General features: G+C 43.5%; 1 protein-coding gene across 1 annotated transcript in view; it reads right to left on the bottom strand.

Moving 5' to 3' along the window:
* The window catches only part of LOC111981961 (protocadherin-1-like), a 122388-nt gene extending 98366 nt beyond the window's left edge, over positions 1 to 24022 (bottom strand). Inside the window, exons 1-3 of the mRNA XM_024013466.1 lie at positions 23418 to 24022; positions 14870 to 15691; positions 12129 to 14315 (exon numbers count right to left, since the gene is read on the bottom strand). Coding sequence (XP_023869234.1) covers positions 12129 to 14315; positions 14870 to 15676 — 2994 coding nt within the window. The 5' untranslated portion in view covers positions 15677 to 15691; positions 23418 to 24022. The remainder of the gene's footprint in view (positions 1 to 12128; positions 14316 to 14869; positions 15692 to 23417) is intronic.
* Positions 24023 to 24356: the final 334 nt, after the last annotated feature.

Genomic DNA, 24356 nt, shown 5'->3' on the forward strand with positions numbered 1-24356 from the left:
TCACTTTTGAATGCTGGCGGTGCTTTCACTCTAGTGGTAGCATGAGACAGAGTCTACAACCCAGCAGCAGGACCGCTACCTCCGCCTTTGTGCAAGGAGGAGCACTGCCAGAGCCCTGCAAAATGACCTCCAGCAGGCCACAAATGTGCATGTGTATATATATATACAGTTGAAGTTTACAAACACTTAGGTTGGAGTCATTAAAACTTGTTTTTCAACCACTCCACAAATTTCTTGTTAACAAACTACAGTTTTGGCAAGTCGRTTAGGACATCTACTACAAGTAATTTTTTCAACAATTGTTTACAGACAGATTATTTCCCTTATAATTGTCACGCCCTGACCTTAGAGATCCTTTTTATGTCTCTATTTTGTTTTGGTTAAGGTGTGATTTGGGTGGGCATTCTATGTTCTGTATTTCTAGGTTTTGTATTTCTTTGTTTCTGGCCGAGTGTGGTTCCCAATCAGAGGCAGCTGTCTATCGTTGTCTCTGATTGGGGATCATACTTAGGCTGCCCTTTTCCCTCTTTCTGTGTGGGATCTTGTTCTTTGTTTGTGTGCAGGGAGTTTGCACATCGAAGCTGTTTGGTCGTTGTATTCGTTATTGTTTTGTCCTGTTTTAATTTCACTTCGTGATTAAATTATGTGGAACTCTAAGAGCGCTTCGCCTTGGTCTCTTCCTTCCGACGACACCCATTAMAATAATTCACTGTATCACAATTCCAGTGGGTCAGAAGATTACATACACTAAGTTGACTGCCTTTAAACAGCTTGGATAATTCCAGAAGATTATGTCATGGCTTTAGAAGCTTCTCATAGTCTAATTGACAACATTTGAGTCAATTGGAGGTGTACCTGTGGATGTATTTCAAGGCCTACCTTCAAACTCAGTGCCTCTTTGCTTGACATCATGGAAAAATCTAAAGAAACCAGCCAAGACCTCAGAAAAAAATTGTAGACCTCTACAAGTCTGTTTCATCCTTGGGAGCAATTTCCAAAAAACCTGAAGGTACCATGTTCATCTGTACAAACAATAGTACGCAAGTATAAACACCATGGGACCACACAGCCATCATACCAATCACGAAGGAGACGCGTTCTATCTCCTAGAGATGAATGTACGTTGGTGCGAAAAGTGCAAATCAATCCTGAAACAACAGCATTGGACCTTGTGAAGATGCTAAGAAAACAGGTACAAAAGTATCTATGTCCACAGTAAAACAAGTCCTGTATCGACATAACCTGAAAGGCCGCTCAGCACAGGAAGAAGCCACTGCTCCAAAACCGCCATAAAAAAGCCAGACTACGGTTTGCAACTGCACATGGGGACAAAATTGTATTTTTGGTCTGGTCTGATGAAACAAAAATAGAACTGTTTGGCCATAATGACCATCGTTATGTTTGGAGGAAAACGGGAGGCTTGCAAGCCGAAGAACACCATCCCAACCGTGAAGGATGGGGGTGGCAGCATCATGTTGTGGGGGTGCTTTGCTGCAGGAGGGACTGGTGCACTTCATGAAGTCATGCGAAGGAAAACGATGTAGATATATTGAAGCAACATCTCAATACATGAGTCAGGAAGTTTAAGCTTGGTCGCAAATGGGTCTTCCAAATGGACAATGACCCCAAGCATACTTCCAAAGTTGTGGCAAAATGTCTTAAGGACAACAAAGTCAAGGTATTGAAGTGGCCATCACAAAGCCCTGACCTCAATCCTACAGAAAATGTGTGGGCAGACCTGAAAAAGCATGTGTGTGCAAGGAGGCCTACAAACCTGACTCAGTTACACCAGCTCTGTCATGAGGAATTGGCCAAAATTCACCCAACTTATTGTGGGAAGCTTGTGGAAGGTTACCCGAAACGTTTGACCCAAGTAAACAATTTAAAGCCATGCTACCAAATACTAATTGAGGTGTATGTAAACTTCTGACCCACTGGAATGTGATGAAAGAAATTTAAGCTGAAATAATCAATCTCTTCTATTATTCTGATATTCACATTCTTAAAATAAAGTGGTGATCCTGACTGACCTAAGACAGGGAAATTTTTACTAGGATTAAATGTCAGGAATTGTGAAAAACTGAGTTTAAATGTACTGACTAAGGTGTATGTAACTTCTGACTTTAACTGTTTTCTATATATATAATATATATATATATATAGAGAGAGAGAGAGTGCGTTCGGAAAGTATTCAGACCCCTTTACTTTTTCACATTTGTTAAGTTACAGCTTTATCCTCATCAATCTACACATAATACCCCATAATGACAAAGCAAAAACAGTTTTAATTTTWTTTWTTTTTTTACATCTTTGCAAATGAATACAAATAACTTATAACTTATACAGTACCAGTCAAAAGTTTGGACACCTATTAATTGCAGGGTTTTTCTTTATTTTTACTATTTTATACATTGTAGAATAATAGTGAAGACATTAAAACTATGAAATAACACATATGGAATCACGTAGTAATCAAAAAAGTATTAAACAAATCAAAATATATTTTAAATTTGAGATTCTTTAAAGTAGCCACCCTTTGCCTTGATGACAACTTTGCACACAATTGAACCATTCCGTGATCTGTAATGAATGATTTGTATGAATGAGATATATGAACCCTGTCAACATGTTCCATAGCTTTCTGCCAACAGTTAAACAGCATAATGAGGCCTTCAGTCATGTATCAATAGAGGGTGACAATCATCTCCAGGGATAATAATGAGCTTTATCACACAATGACACACAGAAAGGCACAATTCTATCAGCAGAACAATAGCAGACACTATGTTGTGGCTCAGTGGAAATCTCCAAAGGGGACTGGCTGCTTCATATAATACTTATCAAATCTCAGGTGACATTTCATATGGCTGCAGATCAGAGACAATCGGTCCCAGGGAGATTTCCTGCAGTTTCTGATAATCATTTTGTTGAGAGAGCAAAAAATCCTGTGGTGCACCATCTCWGTCTTCGCTGGGAGTGCTTTGTTTACACTGACATGAATACAAGAAGGCGAGGTGAAAGATAAAATCTGATTTCTAAATCGGTAGGCATGGCAAGATAATGTTGGCTTACATGGAAACGTTTGCAGATAGCAAATACAAAAAACACTGAGTTCAACAAATGAGTAAATTGAGAGCTGCATAATATTGACTGTGCAATGTAAAAACTAGGAAGCAAATACGGTTTATTTTCTACTTCCTAGGTATGAATAAAAAAAKGATCAGCCTTGCTAAATTGCACTAGAATCGATAAACAATATTTGCGTGATATTTGTCATGCCTTCCATTGCCCACAACGGACCCTTCTCTAAATGAAAGTCCATACKGGGCCGGTGAACCTACATATTTTCCCGGATCCATCTGTATAATCTTTGCAGTTTTGACCATATGTTGATTGATACATACACTTTGTTACTACAATTTCATTATACTGTATATGCAATTTTTTCTCTGTCAATTATGATAGATTTGCATTCATCTTGTATGCACTGCACTGCACTGTATACTATTGCAGTACAGGCCCTACAATTTGCATTATAATAAACTATCAGTTGCCTGCTCGCTGTATTCCATTTATGAACAAGAATGCGTAGGCTTTGTACAGGCTGTACTGTAACTGCTCTACTCTATTGTGTTGATCATATTGAGTATTGGATTTTATAGTCCTCTTACTATTGCCTAACAATGGGTAGTCTTCAGCAGACTGGAGCTGCTGTATTAGCATGGGCATGGTGGATCTGAGAAGATTAAGACAGACAGCTCCACAGCATATCACGGTGGCCCTGCTGCTCTCTCCCTTATCAGGCTTCAGCCCAATACACAGAACAACAGGGCTGAAAGAACAACAGCTAAGGAAGCCAAGCAATTAATTGCCTTCTCTGCCTGGCATCCCATTTCAACACTCAAGCAAAGAAAGTCTATTAGAGAAGCAGGACGATGATTAAAGCTCAACAATAATCACATATGAAATATACCTTTTATCCTGCCTTTAGTTAAATAGCACTAGACTGTAACAATACTATTGAAATGCAATACAAGTTGTAATACAGCCCTAGGCAATCTATGGGATTTAAATGTTGTATTAGTAGCTCGAATATTAGGCTAGTCACACGGGAATAATATATATATATATATCATGTACAAAGACCTTTTCCATGGCAAAAGCTTCCTGTGCTTATACAACAAGGAAGGAGAAGGGAGAATGAGAGCAAGTTAGAGGAGAGAGGGAGGCTAAAAGCAAAATAGAGAGTAAGAGCAGAAGCAGGAGCGAGAGAGTAAAAGCAAGAGAGAAGTGGAAAGAAAGGAGTATATGTAGGACAGGTGGATATAAGAGTCGGGGAGGGATGAAAGAAAGAAAGATTATAAGGGTGATGGAGGAGGTTGAGAGGGATGAGGCTGGCAGTTGGAGGAGAGGAGATGGTTCATTTGTCACTGTCAGATTGGTTTGCTTCTCCTTCATAAAAGCGAGGACCTGCCCCCCCACCCCCCCCCCCCCCCCCCCCCCCCCCCCCCCCCCCCCCCCCCCCCCCCCCCCCCCCCCCCCCCCCCCCCCCCCCCCCCCCCCCCCCCCCCCCCCCCCCCCCGCCACCCCCCCACACCCCCCCCCCCCCCCCCCCCCCCCCCCCCCCCACACTCCATTCAACCATCCTCCCGTCCATCCATTCACCTCCCTTCCACCCTACACTTGCCCCTCATTCCAGAACTGAAGACGAGGATCCACCCTGAGCTACAGTTCATTTTGCACACACAGTATTCTTTCTGCTTGCATGGACACAGTATTGTAACGACACTCAGTACAGTATATAGGCATATACCCAGAATGGAAAGTCCTAGTATGTTTAGCCTCGTTCCACGTAAAAAAAATACTTTACCGCTAAGCAATGCTATTGAAATATAATTTAGAACACAAATATAAAAACGTAATTGACAGAATTATCATATTGGAGTGTGTTTGTTAAGTGTTTGATAATAAAGTACGTCCATATAATCTCATTAATTCCTACAAAGCCTGAACGCCCTAATGAAAAAAAGACGGAGGTTGGAGAGGATAAATGGACGTTTTGCTTTAGTGAAGCAGTAGCTAATATGCTGGAAAAACAACGGTTACGTTTGCCCAGTGCACCCATGGCCCCCCTTCCCTCCTCCCTGTATGTATCCCTGATCCAGGAGCAGAGTGGATGCTGACATAGCACTCCTGATGCATCGCAGGCAGAATTGGACAAACTCATTTATTGGCTGAGAGTCGCCTGCGACCACCTCCATGTAATGAATGGTGTAGTCTACGTCCTCAGTGAAAACCTCTCTGTCGAAGCAGAGAAAAAAACCTATTTGGCATGGCATATGTGGCAACCAGACTTAAGAGCTGGAGGCTGCAGGTTCAATCCTCAGATGGGGACACCACTGTGTATCCTTGAGCGACGGTAATTAACCTGAATTGTCTGTGGTGTGCACTCAACTGTGTAATATGTAAAACCCAGAGATATATTATTCAGCCATGCTGGATAATGATGTCTCCTGAGCAATTAAACAACTAGGGTAATATTTTTATTATGATTTATAGTATGTGTATTATTACAGGTTATGTGTTTGTGTTGGGTCCTCTACAGTGGTCTCCTCCAGCCAAGAGCTGGTCCAACAGTGGGAGAGTGGGAGAGCTGGTCCTATGGTGAGAGAGCGGAAGAGGAAGAGTATTTTACCACCAATAGACAGAGACACTGAGGCAAATTACCCATCTCATGCCTCTCTCCCCCATTCAATCCTATCTCCTTATCGCCTCACATACTACAGTATTTATCCAATTTTCTTGCTTGATTTAAAGCACTTTAATTGRATTTCATCATCCAGACAAGTGTTTTTAAACAGATAATTAACACTGGTGCTTCGTCCATCTCTCTCTCACACACACAAACCCACTCATCTCTGATCTTCTCCCTCTCCATTTGCCCTGTGTGGAGATAACAGTGTAAAACCACCATGAAAATAATATCTCTCAGTAGGCCTAAAGCACAAATATCTGAGTAGGTAATGGTTTGGTAATGTCAATAGAGTGAAAGGAGCTCCATTTGGTAGAGAGAAGAAATGCATTAATAACATWAAAAAAAGTACTTCATACTGTATTAAAAGGATTTCCAAACATGATATTGAGATGAAACCATAACATTGAGAAATGTTAAAGACTTCAGGCACTAGCTATCCATCATACCTACAGTAAATCAGTATTCCCCAATATAATCATGATTCTGCTGCATACCAATTAAGCAACGGACAGATATCTTCAAAAGGTTAATCAAGACTGAGTTGGAGCACCCTGATAACACCTGCATGCCCTATAGGCCCTAGCCTGAGGAATATTAGCCTACACCTTTAAYTAAAATACATGAGCTGATCATTACTTTTCACCGTAGGCTAAACAAATACATTCAGAGCCACATTCATGCATTGTAAGCCGAAAGAGATTGAAGCACATTAACATGTCTCAGAGAAGCATGCACAATAAACTGCCCTTTTGACTAAGAAACACAATTAAAAGCTTGGTCGCATAGGCCATTAAAACTGAGCATGGAAGGTTTTGTCTTCATCTATTCGAAGGCTTCTTTTCATCTGTCATGCTGGAACATATTGAGTTCAACAAAGTTGTGTATGACTGTGATACAGGCAGGCCTAGCCATCAGAACAATTCCCATTGTCATAGATGCTAAGTTCTTCCCTATCATCCCATTTTCAAAGATTTATGCAATTAAGTCATGTTCTTCAGGGCCAACATGAAACAGCAGAGAACATCTTTTTGCAGCAACCCAAGAGACAGCAGGGTTCAATATTTATGAAATGTTTTAGTATCTTTGGTCCCTAGTKGGGCAAAGACACAGAAAGAAATAATGATCACTTCTCATGTCAGCCAGCATTGGTCAGCAAGGGAAATGAAATTATGCAATTACTTATTGAAGAGTGTTTTTTTTCAGGGCTTTTGGATGATTTTGAAAAGTGGATCATTATCCACAGCGATGCACCAGGAAACAATCATTTACGGCCAAGTCAGGGAATCAGCTATTTTGGATTTAGAAATTCCCAATCGCTGTCTTAAACACGTCTGCCTTTCAAAGATTTGGGTCAAACTCATCAAACGTAATTAGCATTGCACTAATCACTCGAGAGGCAGTGTGCAGAGCCCTCACAGCTGCATACAGTGTTCCCCCAGAAATGAGTACAGAGAGGAGGTGCTAGAGGAGTTGCTAGTGAAGGTGCTGTATGTTGGAGTGCAGTTTAGTGGGGTAAACTTCAAGACAAGCACACAATACACTATTTCTGATGCATTCTGTTCTGCTTTTAAGTCAGAGTATATTACATTATTCATGACATTCATCTTTAATGTTGGGCATTTTTTTCTTGGTTACATGACGTTTTACTATGGGCACCTTATATAACCGAAGTTGCTGCCAAACCCAGACCTCATGAAAGCAAATCAGCCTTAATGAAGAATATGTAATCAACTTCAGAGATAAAAACACTGTAAACACATGAGAAAACTAATCAGTCATGTGCATAACGGTTACCAATAAAATCTACACCACAACAAATACTGCCAACAATCCATGTCCTGGCAAACTTATTGAAACACTGTATAAATTGATATTATCATATTAATAAAGATGTATTAAAATGAGCCTCATGTAATCAGATACCACAGCATAACGAATAAAAATCCATTGSGTGTAAAGATTTCCAGTGAAATATAACCTTATGCTGACTTGGGTATTATGCAAAATATGACATTTAAATCTACAATTAAATAAATAAGCTTGATTGAATCTGTGTAACTGGGCACCTCTGTGGCTGAGTGGCCTTCAAGGTGTATGTGTGACTGTATACTTTCCTAATGGGTCTTAATGGATTTTATGGTGCTCTATACAGGACCTCTAATGGGGTTACATGTCGGACRGGTCTGTTGTTCTCCTCCCCACTTGTCTGTCTCTGTCTGGGTTCCTAATATGACCTGTAGACAAATACACACCCTTCCCTCTTCCTTCATTTTTTCACCTCTCACTCATTCACCMCTCATCTCATCCCATACCCCCCTCTCTCYATCTCTCTCCCTCTCCATCACTCTCTCTGTGTACAAGGGATAGAACACCTCTGCAATGTTAAACATTCTGGAGGTTCTGTATGTTTCCATTGGTATGCACCATCCTGATGCTTGGTTAGACAGTCTAGTCTGGGTTTTTATCTTTTTCAATTCCCTCACTGCAGAGATGGGAGCGCGTTCACTGGCTAAGTAAACACGATAACTATCTGGTCTTATGAAAACAGTTCTCTTGAAAATTAGCTTAGTTACACAATACACAGATTTCATACTGCTCCAAGTTACAGACGAGAGGAGAATGAACAATATTCAGAGTTAGAAAAAGTGAAGAATAGAGAGAAGAAAGAGTGCAAGAGAAAGAGAGGAAGATATAGGGAGATGGGGAAGAGAGAGGAGTCTAGAAGTTAAACCAGCAGGAGAGAAAATACCGTGGCACATTATTGTGGGACGCTTTGGCGTTAAGCTGCTTATTGATAAAAGCACTAATCCGCCTGGCAGAAGGTAAGGAGGCTGGGATGTGTGGTGATAAAATATCTGAGCTAAAGGCAATGCCATCAGGGACCTGAGCCTCCACAGAGTTTTACCTAAAGGAGCTTCTCTTTGTATTTTTACATAAAAGTGGGAATCTGACCATGGGCAGCCCACAGAAAGCATCTGTCTGCAGAGAAATGAGAATGGAACATAGGTAACCAAAGGCTTAGCTTTACATTAGTTTCAGATAGATGCTGGGAGAGTGTCACTTTCTAATATTATTCCKAATGCATCAACAAGCAAGTCAGCATTGCCAGGTAATTTGATCAAATTGACATGGAGAAAAGGGAGTCATGTTATAAGGGAGCACATTGGGCTTGAAGATCATTATCATCGTCATTTTTCCTGTGTACAGGTGCCACATATTAGTTACCATGACAACCTGTCTGTACATTTGCTCTGGCTAGGCTGTGGGTTTGAATGTGCCCTGGAGCCTCACTTGGTCATCAAAGGAAAGTTAGTTGTAAATTGCCCACTTCAACACAGCGGCAGTGCAGAGTGCACTGTCATTTCACTTTACATTCTCACCATTCACACCCAATATAGGGTCTCCGAGACCAACCATCCCCGGCAAGTCAATCTCTGTGGTCATCCACATTTGCCAATCCCTTAATGCAAGGCCAGGCCAGCCAATCTCAGATGGCAAGCCTCGACTATTCTGTCTAAGAATGCTATGTCAATTAAATCAATCCCTGTGTCCCGGTTCGAAGACCCTCAATTTCATTAGAGTCAGTGTGCTAATTGAAGTCGTTTGCTTCTCTGCTTTCTTCCTTGTCCTCACTGTGTTGACTCGATCACCCCAGTGGGAGGCTTGCTGTTGCTCCAGGTGTATTAGAATTACTCATTACCTGGTGAATTTCCCTCACTGGGATATCTCTCTCCAGTATCTACTAACAAAATATTTGCTGACAATTGATCGGTCTTTCCCCTCAAGGTAAATTAGGGTCTTGGTCTGCTATGAAATACTTCCTCCTAATTCTACATTGTTTCCTGCTACAGAGGATGTTGGTGGGAAATGTCTGGTAGTGTTTTGAATCAGATAGTAGAAGATGTCTCTGCACTGTGTGTGTCTGTGTCTGATAAGGGTGCTATCCAGATGGATGGATCGAGAGAGAGGGTGGGGGGTGGAAACAGAGAGAGAGAGAGCAGAAGAGAGAGAAWGTCTGCATCATGGATGGCATGGATTTGCTCTGAACTGAGGGTTTATGTGGTCTCAGAAAGAGAGAAAGTGAGAAACAGAGTATTAGGYGTGACAGCATTGTAAAACATCTGAGGAGATGGAGAGGAGATTCTGCTTCTGGCCTCGCCCCTTGAAATGCATCTATGCACCTCTCAGATAGTGAACTCAAACTGGGGTAATCCTAGCTCACAGGGATGCCTAGAGTTCACCCAGTGCATGGCCAGTTTAATAATAAAGTAGGGGTAATTAAGGCTAGCCCTGAATCCTCTGAGAATCCTTCAGGTTGGCTGGAGATGGAGTTAGCTAGCTGCCCACTGCAGTGCTGAGATGAAGGCGGAGCCCCACAGGGGGACAACATTTAGCTATCTCTGACTAATAAGGCATTTTAATTGCGTGGATTTAATTTAAGTACAGATTTACGGCTTCACAAGCGCTCCTCACGCCCACTTACAAATGAACTGGGAAGGCCTTTCCCTTGATCTTTCTCTGTGTGCTAATATCTCTCACACTGGTTATTTCTCTCCTAAGGAGGAGGGACACATCATTAAAATGCTATTTGAAAAAAAAAAAAAAAAAGTCAGATCTTTGGCCCAACCGGGCTAATTATCAACACTCTGGGCTCAATGTGAGCTAGTGGTCTCCCCGTTAACCACCACGTAATTTCACACATTCGGAACGAGGGAGAGCGTGTTGGGAAAACCCATAGATACATATCCCTCAACCCAACCGTAAGATCCCACCTCGCCGTWACATCTCACTCACTCAAATAGGCTACACTCACACAGCTCTGTCCAGGCTTCAGATCATGTCACTGGAAAATGAAGTGGTTGTTTACTCTTASATATCATCCTCCATGTCAAACATGCTTGCCCTACATCCAGTTATAGGAGTTAAAGAGAGAAGAGGTGAAACCACCAGAGATATAAATATGTGCTGACAGAGAATGGCAGCACCAGTGTGTTTACATTCAACACTGCCAAAATCTTTGAGAGGCTCAGACACCTGAGCACATCTCCACTGAAAATGTGAGTCATTGTTGAGAGCAGCCTGGTTGACTAGAGTAAGCTCTCCACTCCACATCTGTCACTCCGCTAGGCAGCGACTTTATTATTTATTTGGGTAAATCTGTTCTTCCTGATGTGAATGGGGATGCCATACATGGAGGTAACATCTGCTAAGGTATGTCACATGAGTTTCAACATCTGTCCGTGTTTTTGCGCCACCTGTCAATCAAATCACACACATCTCAAAACACTATACACAGTCATGCAGAGAAACACAAACACAGAGATGGAGAGGCTAGCGTGATGCACAGGTGCACACAACACAGTAGCAGTAGCGTGTAGCTGGACTAGACATTTATATCCTCAGATATACCCAAAACCTACCTCGACACAGACATACTCGCATAGACCCAAACAAACAACCCACTGCTGGGCTACATTCCATTGTCACTTTGCTCACATATGCTGTCCATCACTGACACAGTGGTGACAGTGGGTGGCTGTTCTCTCTTCTAACTCTCTTCGCCSACAGGGGCTTGCAATCGGCCAAACTGTCAGACAACATCTGCTGAAACTACCAACCAGCCACTAGCCAACCAGTGGTAACTGACTGGGCTARAGTGTCACACACATATAAAGAGCCCAGTCACCCATTTCCCCTTAACAATAGGATCAATTCTTGAACATACTGTACCACGCAGGTTAAGCTAATAGACTTGCAGAGACGCACACAATCAGTACATACAGTATGCACAAGGACAGACATACTGTCCCTAATTTCTTTTTGCAATTTAATCCTCTCTGAGCCAATTAATATTTATGTTTCCATGGCAATGGTAGAAGGGTCAGAGCCTAGCCAGGCGGAGTKGAGTGCAGTGTGAAGATAAGAACATGTGACCTGTATGGTCTGCAGGACACGAGGTCAGGCAGAAGTGGAAGTAAGTCACTCAGACATGGACCTCGCCCTCTTCCTCATCTCTCATCACCAGCTAGCTTAATGAACCCGGGGGAAGAGAGGAGAGAAGAGGCAGGAGAGGCAGACTCCTCTCCACCTCCCTAAAAGAGACCAAAAGCTATTTCTTGTCCCCTTTCTCCCTGAAAGTGAATGTACGTTATCCTAATTGCTAAAGCCTTTTTGAAGTACTGATTGTGTGTGTAAATCAAGYGGTAAAAAGCAGGCAGCCAAGAGCATTCTGAAACTACTGCTTGATAATTTTTCTGGTGGAATTTCCAAGCTTAAGACCCCCATCAATAGCCTTAAATATCACAGCCGTTCAACTAGCAACACACCACCTCCTACCACTGTCAGAGACAATAATAAATAAACTGACTCTTACCTGTTTGCTGTTGTACTTTGGCTGGCTGGCCTTGTAGCTATAATCCGAGTACTGGTCTGAACCTGTTGAGTTGTCATCTCCTCCAATCCCTACRAAGGTGTTAGTGGCAGGGAGGTCCTGGACCACGTGATGCTTCTGGGAGGCCGAGGGCGACTGGGCCTGCAGCTGGATGGAGGGCAGGGGAGAGTTGGACCGGTAGTGTCTGCCCAGGTCAGGGCTACCTGGGGGATATGTCAGGGGCAGGTGGATCCTGGGGCTGTTGTTGACCCCATCCAGGTTGAACTTGAGACTCTTCTGGAGGCTGACCTCTTCCTCCTCTCCCAAGGGCTTAGGGGACTTGGAGGGCTTTCCTTTCCTGCCCTTCTTGCCTTTGCCGTTCTTGGGCCCCTGCTTGGGGGTGTAAAGGTCCTTGGTCTCCTTCTTGCCAGCCTGGTAGCCACTCTTCGTCTCCCTCTGAATGCGGTGGCGGATAAACACCACCACCACAATCACCATGACAACGCCTGCCACTCCAGCCAGGCTGCCGTACAGGATGTTACTGCGCTGGGCGGCCAGGCCGTAGTCAGGGTCACCAGCGATGTCTGTCTCCAGAGGCGTGTAGAGACTGTGTCCCACCAGCGCCTCCACCAGGCTGACGTTAGAGATGGTCTCATTGAYGAAGATGTGCACCAGGGCAGTAGTGTGGCGTGCAGGCTTGCCTCTGTCACTCACCCTAACCACCAGGCGATGGAGCCCACCATGTTTCTGGGTAAGCTCCTTGGCCAGGGTGATCTCCCCAGTAGTGGAGGAGATGCTGAAGAGTTCATAAGGGTTTCCTCCAGTGATGCTGAAGAACAGCTCTGCATTGGGCCCAGTGTCCAGGTCTTCAGCTTCYACTAGCTCCACACGGCTGTCTGGGGAACCTAGAGGGGACAGGTGTCTGAAGGATGAGTTGGAGGGCTTGGTGACCACAGGATCATTGTCGTTTTCATCCAGGACATTRATGGTAATGCCTACATAGGAGGACCTGGGAGGCTCTCCYCCATCCACGGCCTTCAGACGGAAGCTGAAGCTGCTCTCCTTTTCCCGGTCAAAGGAGATGCTGGACAGGATGGTTCCTGTTCCGTTCTGAACCACAAACCTTCCTCCGTCTGGCTCCACAGAGAGCTGCACTCTTGMGTTCTCTCCCTGATCTATGTCCAGCACCGTCACCATACCAACAGCGCTGAGTGGGGGCATGTTCTCCAGAACAGAGAAACTGTAGCCACTCAGCATGAACTTAGGGTCGTTGTCATTGCGGTCCAGTACATTGACCACGACCGTGGCTGTTCCTCTGTGACTGGGGGAGCCTTTATCGGCCGCGGTGACCCTGAACTCATAATGTGCTCTATGTTCTCTGTCCAGAGGGCTTTGTGCCCTCACCTCCCCTGAGTCAGGGTCAATCTCAAACAGGCCTCTAGTAGATGTGTCTGCTACGATGCTATAGACAAGCTCTGCATTAGTGCCACTGTCAGGGTCTGTGGCAACCACGTCCACAACCTTGTCCCCTGGCTGGTTCTCCTCTGCAAAATTAACCTCGAATAGGGTCAGGGAAAACACTGGAGAGTTGTCATTAACATCAGTCACCTGCACCTTTAATGAGTTAGTACTGGAGAGTGCTGGATTGCCAGAATCAACAGCCACAATCTCCACACGGTATTCCCTTACCTTCTCATAGTCCAGTGGGGTGGTGGTCTGCAGGAAATATTTTCTCTTGTTGTCAGTGGACGAGTCACTGGCTGGGCGCAGCTGGAAAGGCACGTCCCCTGCCACCACACAGGTGACCACTGCATTCTCCCCCTCGTCCCTGTCAGACACCTGGACCAAGGCCACCGCCGTGCCCACGGGCATGTCCTCTGATATGTTGGCCACACCGTCACTGTGGCTCACCAGGCCAATCCCACGGATCTCCACAGCAGGGGAATTGTCATTCTGGTCAGTCACCTCGATGGTAACAAAGGTCTTGGAACTTTTGGGTTGGGGACCTTTGTCTCTGGCCACTACGTAAAATGTCAAATCGCTGATTTCTTCCCGATCCAAAGGCCCTTTGACATAGATGATGCCAGTGGAGTGATCAATGYGCAGGAGTTTTGGCACTGGATCTARYGCCTGGTGTAGCGTATATTCTATCTCTCCATTGGGGCCCATGTCAGAGTCATTGGCTTTCACCTGCAATCAGAGACAAGGGATTATGTAAAACGTTGAAATAAGGGTAAGAATTCAGGGATTATGTTAGCAAATGGAGGTATGGGTAAGGGGTTTAGGTTTGTCATTGAAGTTAGCTTACAGCAGGTGGGAGATAAGCAAGGGCCTCTAAATGTGCATATTAAAAATATTTTGCCATAATATGAAAACACACCATCTCAGCTTCAGAGACACATGCTTGTAAAGAATGCAAATGTCAACTGAGGKTTTTTTTCAGCTCAAAAACTGTAAACCAAAACACCCACTCAGGAAGAACATTTCCTGAGTGGACTAATTGTTCAAAAAACTTTCAAGAAATTGGCTCTGCTGCTTTTGGCAACAGTTCAATAAGATGCCATTCTGAGAACTTTCATCATGGCATTTCATCATGGTAAAGCTTAGAAACCCAGCACTACATGCCAGATCCTAATGAGTTGTGGATATACAAACCACTATGTCTTCTCATAGTAAGAGTTGTATAAATCTATACAGTAGCGTACACAACACACTGATCACTCGGCAAGATTTAAATGTTATACCTGCAACACAGAGTGTCCCACAGGGCTGTTTTCTGACACCTCAGCCTCATACGTGGCCTTGTCAAACTTTGGCGCATTGTCGTTTGCGTCTGCAACCACCACTCTCAGCAAGGCACTACTGTAGCGCTGGGGGTTACCTCCGTCCACAGCCTTAATGTTCAGGTCGTAACTGTCCTTGAGCTCCCGATCCAGACTTCCCAGGACGATGAGTTGGGGCAGCTTCTCTCCCCTGTCCTCTGCCACTTGCAGGCCGAAGAGAGTTGCTGCATCTGGCCCCGCGGTTAGGGCGTAGTCGGCCACCCTGTTCCTCTCCGAGTCCCTGTCTGTGGCCAGGGGGATGGAGAACAGCGCCCCCATGTGGGTGTTTTCTGGGACAGAGATGGTGAGCACGGGGGAGGGGAACTGCGGAGTGTTGTCGTTGATGTCCTGGACCTCGATGCGACCCTCGATGAGCCTGGGGCTCTGGTTGTGGATCAGGTCTGTGACAGACACTTCAAACTCCAGGAAGCAGGGCTTGCCCCTGACCATGCTGCGGCAGGCTCTCAGTGTCTCCCTGTCTATGGGAATTTCTGTGGTAAAGATGTCCCCTGTCTTCCCATCTACACGCAGGTATGGAGCGCCCACCTCTAGCTTGTAAAGGTGACCAGAGTCTGGCAGGCCCTGGTCTGATGCCAGGCTGCCTATCAGCGTGCTGGGCGGCTGCTCCTCCTGGACACGGTACAGGATACCAGCCTCAGCCCAACCACAGAAATCCAACACTAGGACCCACAACAAAACCGCTCCCAAGTGCAGTTCCATGAAGTCCATCACCAGATTACTTGCCTGCAAAGAAAGAGAAAAAAAATTACTTACATTTTTTACTTGGGCTTAAGGTTTATCAGATATATTTAATGTGCTCTGAAAACAACAGTTATTCAACAGCCAAAGTTATACATGCAGTACAACATGTTTTCTCCCAAGCGCACCATTGTCACTGTAAAAATGTTTGACTCTCAAAAGTTTATATATAACAGGGCCTTTTCCAAAATGCCAATTTTTGCAGTTATTGAAACACAATGGTTCAGATGTTGGAGCTTTTCTCCTCGTCTTAGTGCTGTACAGGGAACATATAGAGAGCAATGAGCACTCAAGCTTATATTTTGAAATCAACAATTTAACCATTAGGGATGATAATGTCAGCAGCTCTGAATTTCAGATGATTTCCCCTCCGTAATTTTTGCCACATTAATTAAACCCATTGAAAATGTAGCTCTTTCAGCAGTTTGATACTGTTTTCAATCACTAACACAGATCTTCAGCACAGTGCTGAGGATATMAAAAATGACAAAAGCCAGTATTGAAAACGTATGTAATACATATTTGATTTCCAGAGCTTACACAGAAGTGAAAGTAAGTAAAGTGAAAGAGGCCCAGTGTACATTACAGCAGCTGTACAATACAATGCAGATCCAATGCACAAGCCTTAAAGAGCTTGTAGAGTGCGATGGTTCAAGGTTAGAGAGCCTCCTAGACATMATTAAATGTGTACAGAAGCAGCTTGTGGACCCAACACCACAGAAMAGATCCAACACCGTTGAAAAAAAACACACATTATGTTTCTTAACCTCGAAGACATGATGTAACGACGAGACTGAAAGCTTCAGAATCTGACTGAWCGAATACTAGAGCGATACTAGAGAGGTCTGTTCCACCCAAGGCTCCAGGTGCAGCACCCAGAGTCTCCCAGAGGCAGCCACACACCATTGTTTGGCTTCATGTGGAACATGTTGCAGATTAGGCCTGGCCTACGCCTTATCACAAAATACAGCTTTACTTTAGAGCTGATGAGATATCCATCCTACTCTGCTGTTATGGCCTAATTTACACATTGTAATGTTCATGTTTTATTTCTAACCTGCTATGCCTCCTCATTAATCACTACCCRCTAGTTTAACTTCTGMTTTGATCCATATCTCCAAGCAAAATAATTCACTATTTTTGGAGCCTGCAAATAATTTCAGACTTTAATTATTTGCTGCATGAGAGTTCTAGCAGTATGTATCAGAATTCTACACCTCCTTGCATGTAACATTGTTCCAAAGCAGAGCAAAGCAAATACGTGTTCAAACTAAACAGCAAAACACAAGCATGTATAGAAATCCAATTAGAAATCCAATTCTTCTGAATCCAATAAGATTGGAAGTGCAGGTTATTGATGCGCTAATTGCTTAGTTATTGATGTGTCCCTTTTTACATTTGCAGGGCAGCCTCCAATCAATGTGGATTGAATGATAGCTTGTGAGGTAAAAGCATGATTATAAAGTACAATGTAAAGCACCATTTTTGAAACCATAGACTACAACTACACACAAACTAAATATGTTGCAATCTATTGAGATGTAACATATAAATGACATCGGAGGAGATCAGAGAAGATATTACTTTTCTAGCCTGATATAGACCATGCGGTGACAATGTGGAGACAGATTTAAAGGCAAAGAGAGCTAGGTAATCTAAAGTGCATTATCATCCTGCATATCCACCCTCGCTGATAAAGACAGTCATCAAGTTCAAAAGTTATGATCCAATACAATGTCTCCTTAAAAATTGTTGTCCCCCACAATGAAATCGGGGAGGGGACTGTGGATCGGTCTCCGTTCGTCCCAYCGTCCGTTTACTTTACTAAGGAGCATGATGAGAGCTGCAGTGAACTGAGCTACTGTACTAGAAAGATCTAAACGAGATGGCCTCTATGCCTTTTGTAGATAGACCTAATAGTAATCATAAACAAGCCGCATCCTCCTCCAAGTCAGCCATCCATTTGCAAACAATAGACCTAATATCCAGAACGACAGTACTGTATTAACTAACGTGATAATAATTCAAAAGCTTCTTGGATGACTTGTCTAAAACAGATCCAAAGAGATCCCAAATACTAGAAGCTAAAATAAATCCTAATAAATAAATACTACCCTCTAAATTAAGCTAAATCCTATAATACCCACCCCCAATAAGTGTCAGGAGTCTCCATACAGTGAATGAATGTCTCTAAGAGGTCATTTAAAGTCTCCTTAATAAAGCACCAACCACACTTCCCTTTAGATAAGAGACTCTCCAAACACTCATTAGAAGTGATCACATCATCACTTACAAGGAGATAATTACAACAATAGTCTTTCAACAGTCTCTTCTCCAGATCAGGTACACAAACATTGTATTCTGTATGAGTGTGTGGACTGTAGCAACTCGGATTATAGTCACACATCCATTGTCAGGAAGTCTATGGAACCCAACCTCAATTCCAGATTAGAGGCTATAGGCTACACCAAGTAACAAACGTAGTTTACTCATACCTATGAGTGGACTCTACTCCACTGAAGAGTCTAAGCCTAGTTTCCATTTCAGATAAGAGTCTATACGCTTTCGTATAACAGATAAGAGCAGAAACACAATTACAACTCAACCTGGACTGCAATGAAGCGTGCTTTTGAGGGCCGCAGCACTGCAAATTGGGAGCATCCCCTCAACAAGGGTGAGTTCAACAGCACTGGAATTTTGGAAAAGCCAGAGCGGGTAATGAGGGAAATGGCTTGTGCGATATTCAGCAAAGAAAATAAATGAAAAAAATCTCCTGCAATTGTGATATTAAATTACTCATGCGGTTCCAGCTGTTTTACAAGTTAACATTAATAAAACATAATCCCAGAGTTCAGAATCTGTATAAAAGTGGATTTCTATCATATTGAGTGAGACAAAATATTTGAAGAAGAATATCAGCTACTCAGACCATAGCAATAGCCATTACTTGGTCAGAAAAGCAACCCAGGGATTCTGTGTGTTGAGTTGTGCTCTGAAATCATGTCTTTCCATTCATCAAAATGCCATAGAGATTATAACCTTTGGCATGCAGTGAAAAATTATAGACATGAAAATGATCTTATCCTGATGTTTGTCAGCTATTTTCAWTATCAGCTGCAGCACGAGCAGCTTTTATCAACAGCTTGTACAAGCCATTCTGGTGACATCTGTCTTCCGTGTGTCTTCCGTGTGGCAGTGACCTTTTCTCTTCCCCCACAGCCTGTTCACTGAAAGATCATGATCATCAACAGGTTATGGGATGAGCCTCACCAGCTATGCATCATTAACTGACTCATCATTCCTCTGCTTCACAATGATTGCATTCCAAATATACAGTACAGTAGGCCTATATTGCTATGGAGCTAACGGTTTTCATTCCTTGGMTTTATGCCACATGGCAACACATTTCTCTTTAAATCACCCTGTTACTGTCACGATCGTCGTAAGCATACTCGGACCAACGTGCAGCGTGATCTGCGTTCCACATATTTATTGGAGTGAAACGCACACAAAAAACAATAAAGAATAAACGATAGGTGAAGCTCATGCAGTGCTCACAGGCAACTACAYAGAAACAAGATCCCACAAAACACAGTGGGGAAATGGCTGCCTAAATATGATCCCCAATCAGAGACAACGATAAACAGCTGCCTCTGATTGGGAACCATACCAGGCCAACATAGAAATAACCACACTAGATTACCCACCCTAGTCACACCCCGACCTAACCAAAATAGAGAATAAAAGGCTCTCTATGGTCAGGGCGTTGAGATTGCCTGCAATGACAACAAGCTCAGTCCGATGATGCTGTGACACATCGTCCCAGACTACGACGGACCCTCCACCTCCAGATCGATCCGGCTCCAGAGTACAGGCCTCGGTGTAACGCTCATTCCTTTTGACGATAAACACAAATTAGACCATCACCTCTGGTGAGACAAAAGCGCGACTCATCAGTGAAGAGCAGTTTTTGCCAGTCCTGTCTGGTCCATCGACTGTGGGTTTGTGCCCATAGGCGACATTGTTGCCGGTGATGTCTGGTGAGGATCTGCCTTACAACATTACAACAGGCCTACAAGCCCTCAGTCCAGCCTCTCTCAGCCTACTGCGGACAGTCTGAATACTGATGGAGGTATTGTGCGTTCCTGGTGTAACTCGGGCAGTTGTTGTTGCCATACTGTACCTGTCCCGCAGGTGTGATGTTCGGATGTACCGATCCTGTGCAGGTGTTGTCATACGTGGTCTGCCACTGCGAGGATGATCAGCTGTCCGTCCTGTCTCCCTGTAGCACTGTGTTAGTCGTCTCACAGTACGGTCATTGCAATTTATTGCCCTGGCCACATCAGCAGTCCTCATGCCTCCTTGTAGCATGCCTAAGGCACGTTCAAGCAGATTAGCAGGGATCCTGGGCATCTTTCTTTTGGTTTTCAGACTCAGTAGAAAGGCCTCTTTAGTGTCTTAAGTTTTCATAACTGTGACCTTAATTGCCTACTGTCTGTAAGATGTTTGTGTCTTAACGACCGTTTCACAGGTGCATGTTCATTAATTGTTTATGGTTTATTGAACAAGCATGGGAAACAGTGTTTAAACCCTTTACAATGAAGATCTGTGAAGTTATTTGGATTTTTACAAATTACCTTTGAAAGACAGGGTCCTGAAAAAGAGACGTTTCTTTGTTTGCTATATATATATATATATGTATATGTGTGTGTAAGGTATGCGTAACTGGCTGCAGGGAAGTCAGGCGCAGGAGAGCAAAATTGGGTAGCAAACGGAGCCCTTAATTACGGCGAACAGACACACGGCACTAAGAACAATAAACAAATACGGGTTGACATAACCCGGCGCAAACCAGTCTGACGTACACATACACATAACAACAAACAATTCCACACACAGACATGGGGAGGAACAAAGGGTTAAATAAACGTCAAATAATGAGGGAATGTAAACCAGGTGTGCGGGAAAACAAGAAAATCGAAAATTAAAAGTGGATCGGCGATGGYTAGAAGACCGGTGAAGTCGACCGCCGAACGCCGCCTTAACAAAGAGAGGAACCGACATCGGCGGAAGTCGTGACAATATATATATACACTGCTCAAAAAAATAAAGGGAACACTTAAACAACACAATGTAACTCCAAGTCAATCACACTTCTGTGAAATCAAACTGTCCACTTAGGAAGCAACACTGATTGACAATAAATTTCACATGCTGTTGTGCAAATCCAATAGACAAAAGGTGGAAATTATAGGCAATTAGCAAGACACCCCCAATAAAGGAGTGGTTCTGCAGGTGGTGACCACAGACCACTTCTCAGTTCGCTAAATGCTTCCTGATGAGACGGAGTCTACAACCCACACAAGTGGCTCAGGTAGTGCAGCTCATCCAGGATGGCACATCAATGCGAGCTGTGGCAAGAAGGTTTGTTGTGTCTGTCAGCGTAGTGTCCAGCGCATGGAGGCGCTACCAGGAGACAGGCCAGTACATCAGGAGAGTGGATGAGGCCGTAGGAGGGCAACAACCCAGCAGCAGGACCGCTACCTCCGCCTTTGTGCAAGGAGGAGCACTGCCAGAGCCCTGCAAAATGACCTCCAGCAGGCCACAAATGTGCATGCCCTGATCACGCCCTGATCTGTTTCACCTGTCTTTGCGATTGTCTCCACCCCCTCCAGGTGTCGCCAATCTTCCACATTATCCCCTGTGTATTTACACTGTGTTATCGGTTTGTCTGTTGCCAGTTTGTCTTGTTTGTCAAGTTTACCAGCGTTTGTCCTGTCAGCACCTGTCTTTTCCAACCTCTTTTTCTGCCCTCCTGGTTATTGACCCTTGCCTGTCCTGACCCTGAACCCCGCACGCTGACCATTCTGCCTGCCCCTGACCCTACCTGCCGTCCTGTACCTTTTCCCTTATCTGGATTTCCGATCTCTGCCTGACCTGACCCTGAGCCTGCCTGCCGTTCTGTACATTTGCCTCTGTTGCTTGTAAACAAATATTGTTACTTCGACACGGTCTGCATCTGGCTCTTACCTTATCCTGATAAGCACAGCTGAAAACTGTTGTCCTGATTAAAGAAGCAATAAAACTGGCCTTCTTTAGACTAGTTGAGTATCTGGAGCATCAGCATTTGTGGGTTCGATTACAGACTCAAAATGGCCAGAAACAAAGACTTTTTTCTGAAACTTGTCAGTCTATTCTTTGTTCTGAGAAAGGAAGCTATTATATGCGAGACATTGCCAAGAGACGGAAGATCTCGAACAACTCCTTCACAGAACAGCGCAAACTGGGTCTAACCAGAGTAGAAAAGAGGAGTGTGCACACTGAGCAAGAGGACAAGTACATTAGAGTGTCTAGATTGAGAAACAGACGCCACACAAGTCCTCACCTGGCAGCTTCATTAAATAGTACCCGCAAAACACCAGTCTCAACATCAACAGTGAAGAGGCGACTCCGGGATGCCGGACTCAGATTTGTATATTGTATATATATACATTTTTTGCATTATGTGTGTATTGTTCTGTATTGCTCGGTATTACTGCACTGTTGGAGCTAGAAACACAAGCATTTCACGCCACCTACGATAACATCTGCGAATCTGTGTACAGGACCAATATTGACATTTTCAGAGCTGATCAGATTGGTCAAATGACCAATTAGTTAAAAAAATATCTTTGCCTGTCGGCAGCCCAATTCTGATATTCTCCCCCCCCCCCCACCCCCCCCCCATCACTAACTGTTTTTTTGACCCAATCAGATCAGCTCTGAAAAATATATTGTTAAAAAATCTAAGACCAATTAGCGGAAGATCAGATTTGGGCTGCCTGTGAAAACACAGCCTTAGATTCTCAGACTAAACTAATTCCTGTAGAGCTAGTTTATAGACTTCATATCGATTTGAGTAGCCAGCCTATAGACTGTATATGCCTATTGACAAGACAACAATAATGTATTAGCTAATCACCAAGAGAATAAATCCTTACCCATACTCTGCCCATGTGTATTGTTGGTCAATATATGTGRGAGGTGTAGCCCCTATGAAGGTACAGTATGGACAGAACATAGGTGTGAATCACTAATGAAATGCTTCCARTCTCTGTAAAATAAAATGATGCACTGAAGAGCTGCGTCTTGAGTCATGTATAACAAATCATTCATTGTTAAAATTMGTTTTAATATATTTGGGCTGGTAATCTTGATAGGCGATGCCAAACGAATATGGTCTGTATGTCTGGTCAGTATCTCCGATAGGAGATCTCTTGCCCTCACTGCGGGAAGTGGTGGGGGGGGGGGTAGAGTGATGACTCCATACCTTTAAGAGCTTTTAGTCACACAAGTGTCTGATTCAAGCTCTTGCACCTGCTTAATCGGATTCTCGGGAAACGAACTAATGGGCAGTGGTTTGCATTATCAATATTTTAATGTGTAAACATGTACACTAGGCTATTTAGTGACTGACTGTATGTAGCCTTATCTGTATAGAACTAGGTGGATTACCAGCATTTGGTTATTTGTTTTTTGGATATAACACAGATGCTGACCTAAAAACAAATGTATTAGCAATTATGCCTAMAGCAATTAATGATCTTAACATCAGGCATAATAACCCATTYAGAAATAGAGAAAGAACGGCTGATTTTTAGYTTAAACATGACATACTGCAGAAGCATTTCTCTTGGATGGCATTATTCTGGTTTTATGCAAATATATTTACCTTTGCCAAAGACTTAGGATCCTCTTCCCCGGTGGTCTTCCGCGTAACACAAATCTTGCCTGGGTTTAGTGTTGTTTTTCCTTCTGTCGTCCCAGAGGCAGGTATCTAACCCTCAAACCTCAGTCTCAATGAATGATTTCAAATACTGTATCACGAAGACGAAAAAATCCCCAGTTGAGAGAAAATCCATTAGGACCATAGATAACTTGTCATTTAAATTCGAGGAATTCATTCCCATGTCATTATGCAGCCATCAATGTTACCACTGGCAAAAAAACGCTATTTTTATGACCGAGAAAAATACCACAAATCAAGCTATCAAGATATTTTTTTCGTTTTTATAGATAGTCAATAGTAATGAACTCTTTAGGATTCTGGCCGTGACGTTCTATTGCTTTTCTCTACTCTAAAATARTGTTGCAACTGCACCTTAACGAAGATATGCGCTCATCTTTGACGTATGGTACAAGTTTCTCAACCATTGCGAAATACAGATTCAACGAAAACGCTTTTAAAATGTCACTAATTTGTCTTCATCACAGAACAGAATATGTCGCCGAGAGGAGTAGCCTAAACGAAGCACGTTTGCTATGAGAAAGCCAGTTGGGATCATTTTTCAACACTTGCTCGCTCTGCTCTCTAGACCGCGCATCAGAGCGTAGGAGGAGGTGGAGCTCCAGCCACGGAACCGCTCTCAGTCTCAGCAACTTCTCATCCACATCACTTTATGCCACAGGCTGAACACTGGACAATGACTTGAGACTTACACTGGGATTTTATCAACTACCGAAATYATAATGTTGGAACTTCCACACTAGGCTATATGTTAAAAGAAAGGGTGGCTGAAATTAATTCTTATTTTAGGCTACTTAACCTCATACATTATTGGTTATATATTCCATCTACAGAAGGGTGTTTCTAGATGGATAGGTTCCAGAT

The sequence above is a fragment of the Salvelinus sp. IW2-2015 genome, linkage group LG20 (assembly GCF_002910315.2).
Source record: "Salvelinus sp. IW2-2015 linkage group LG20, ASM291031v2, whole genome shotgun sequence".
NCBI classification, from domain to species: domain Eukaryota; kingdom Metazoa; phylum Chordata; class Actinopteri; order Salmoniformes; family Salmonidae; genus Salvelinus; species Salvelinus sp. IW2-2015.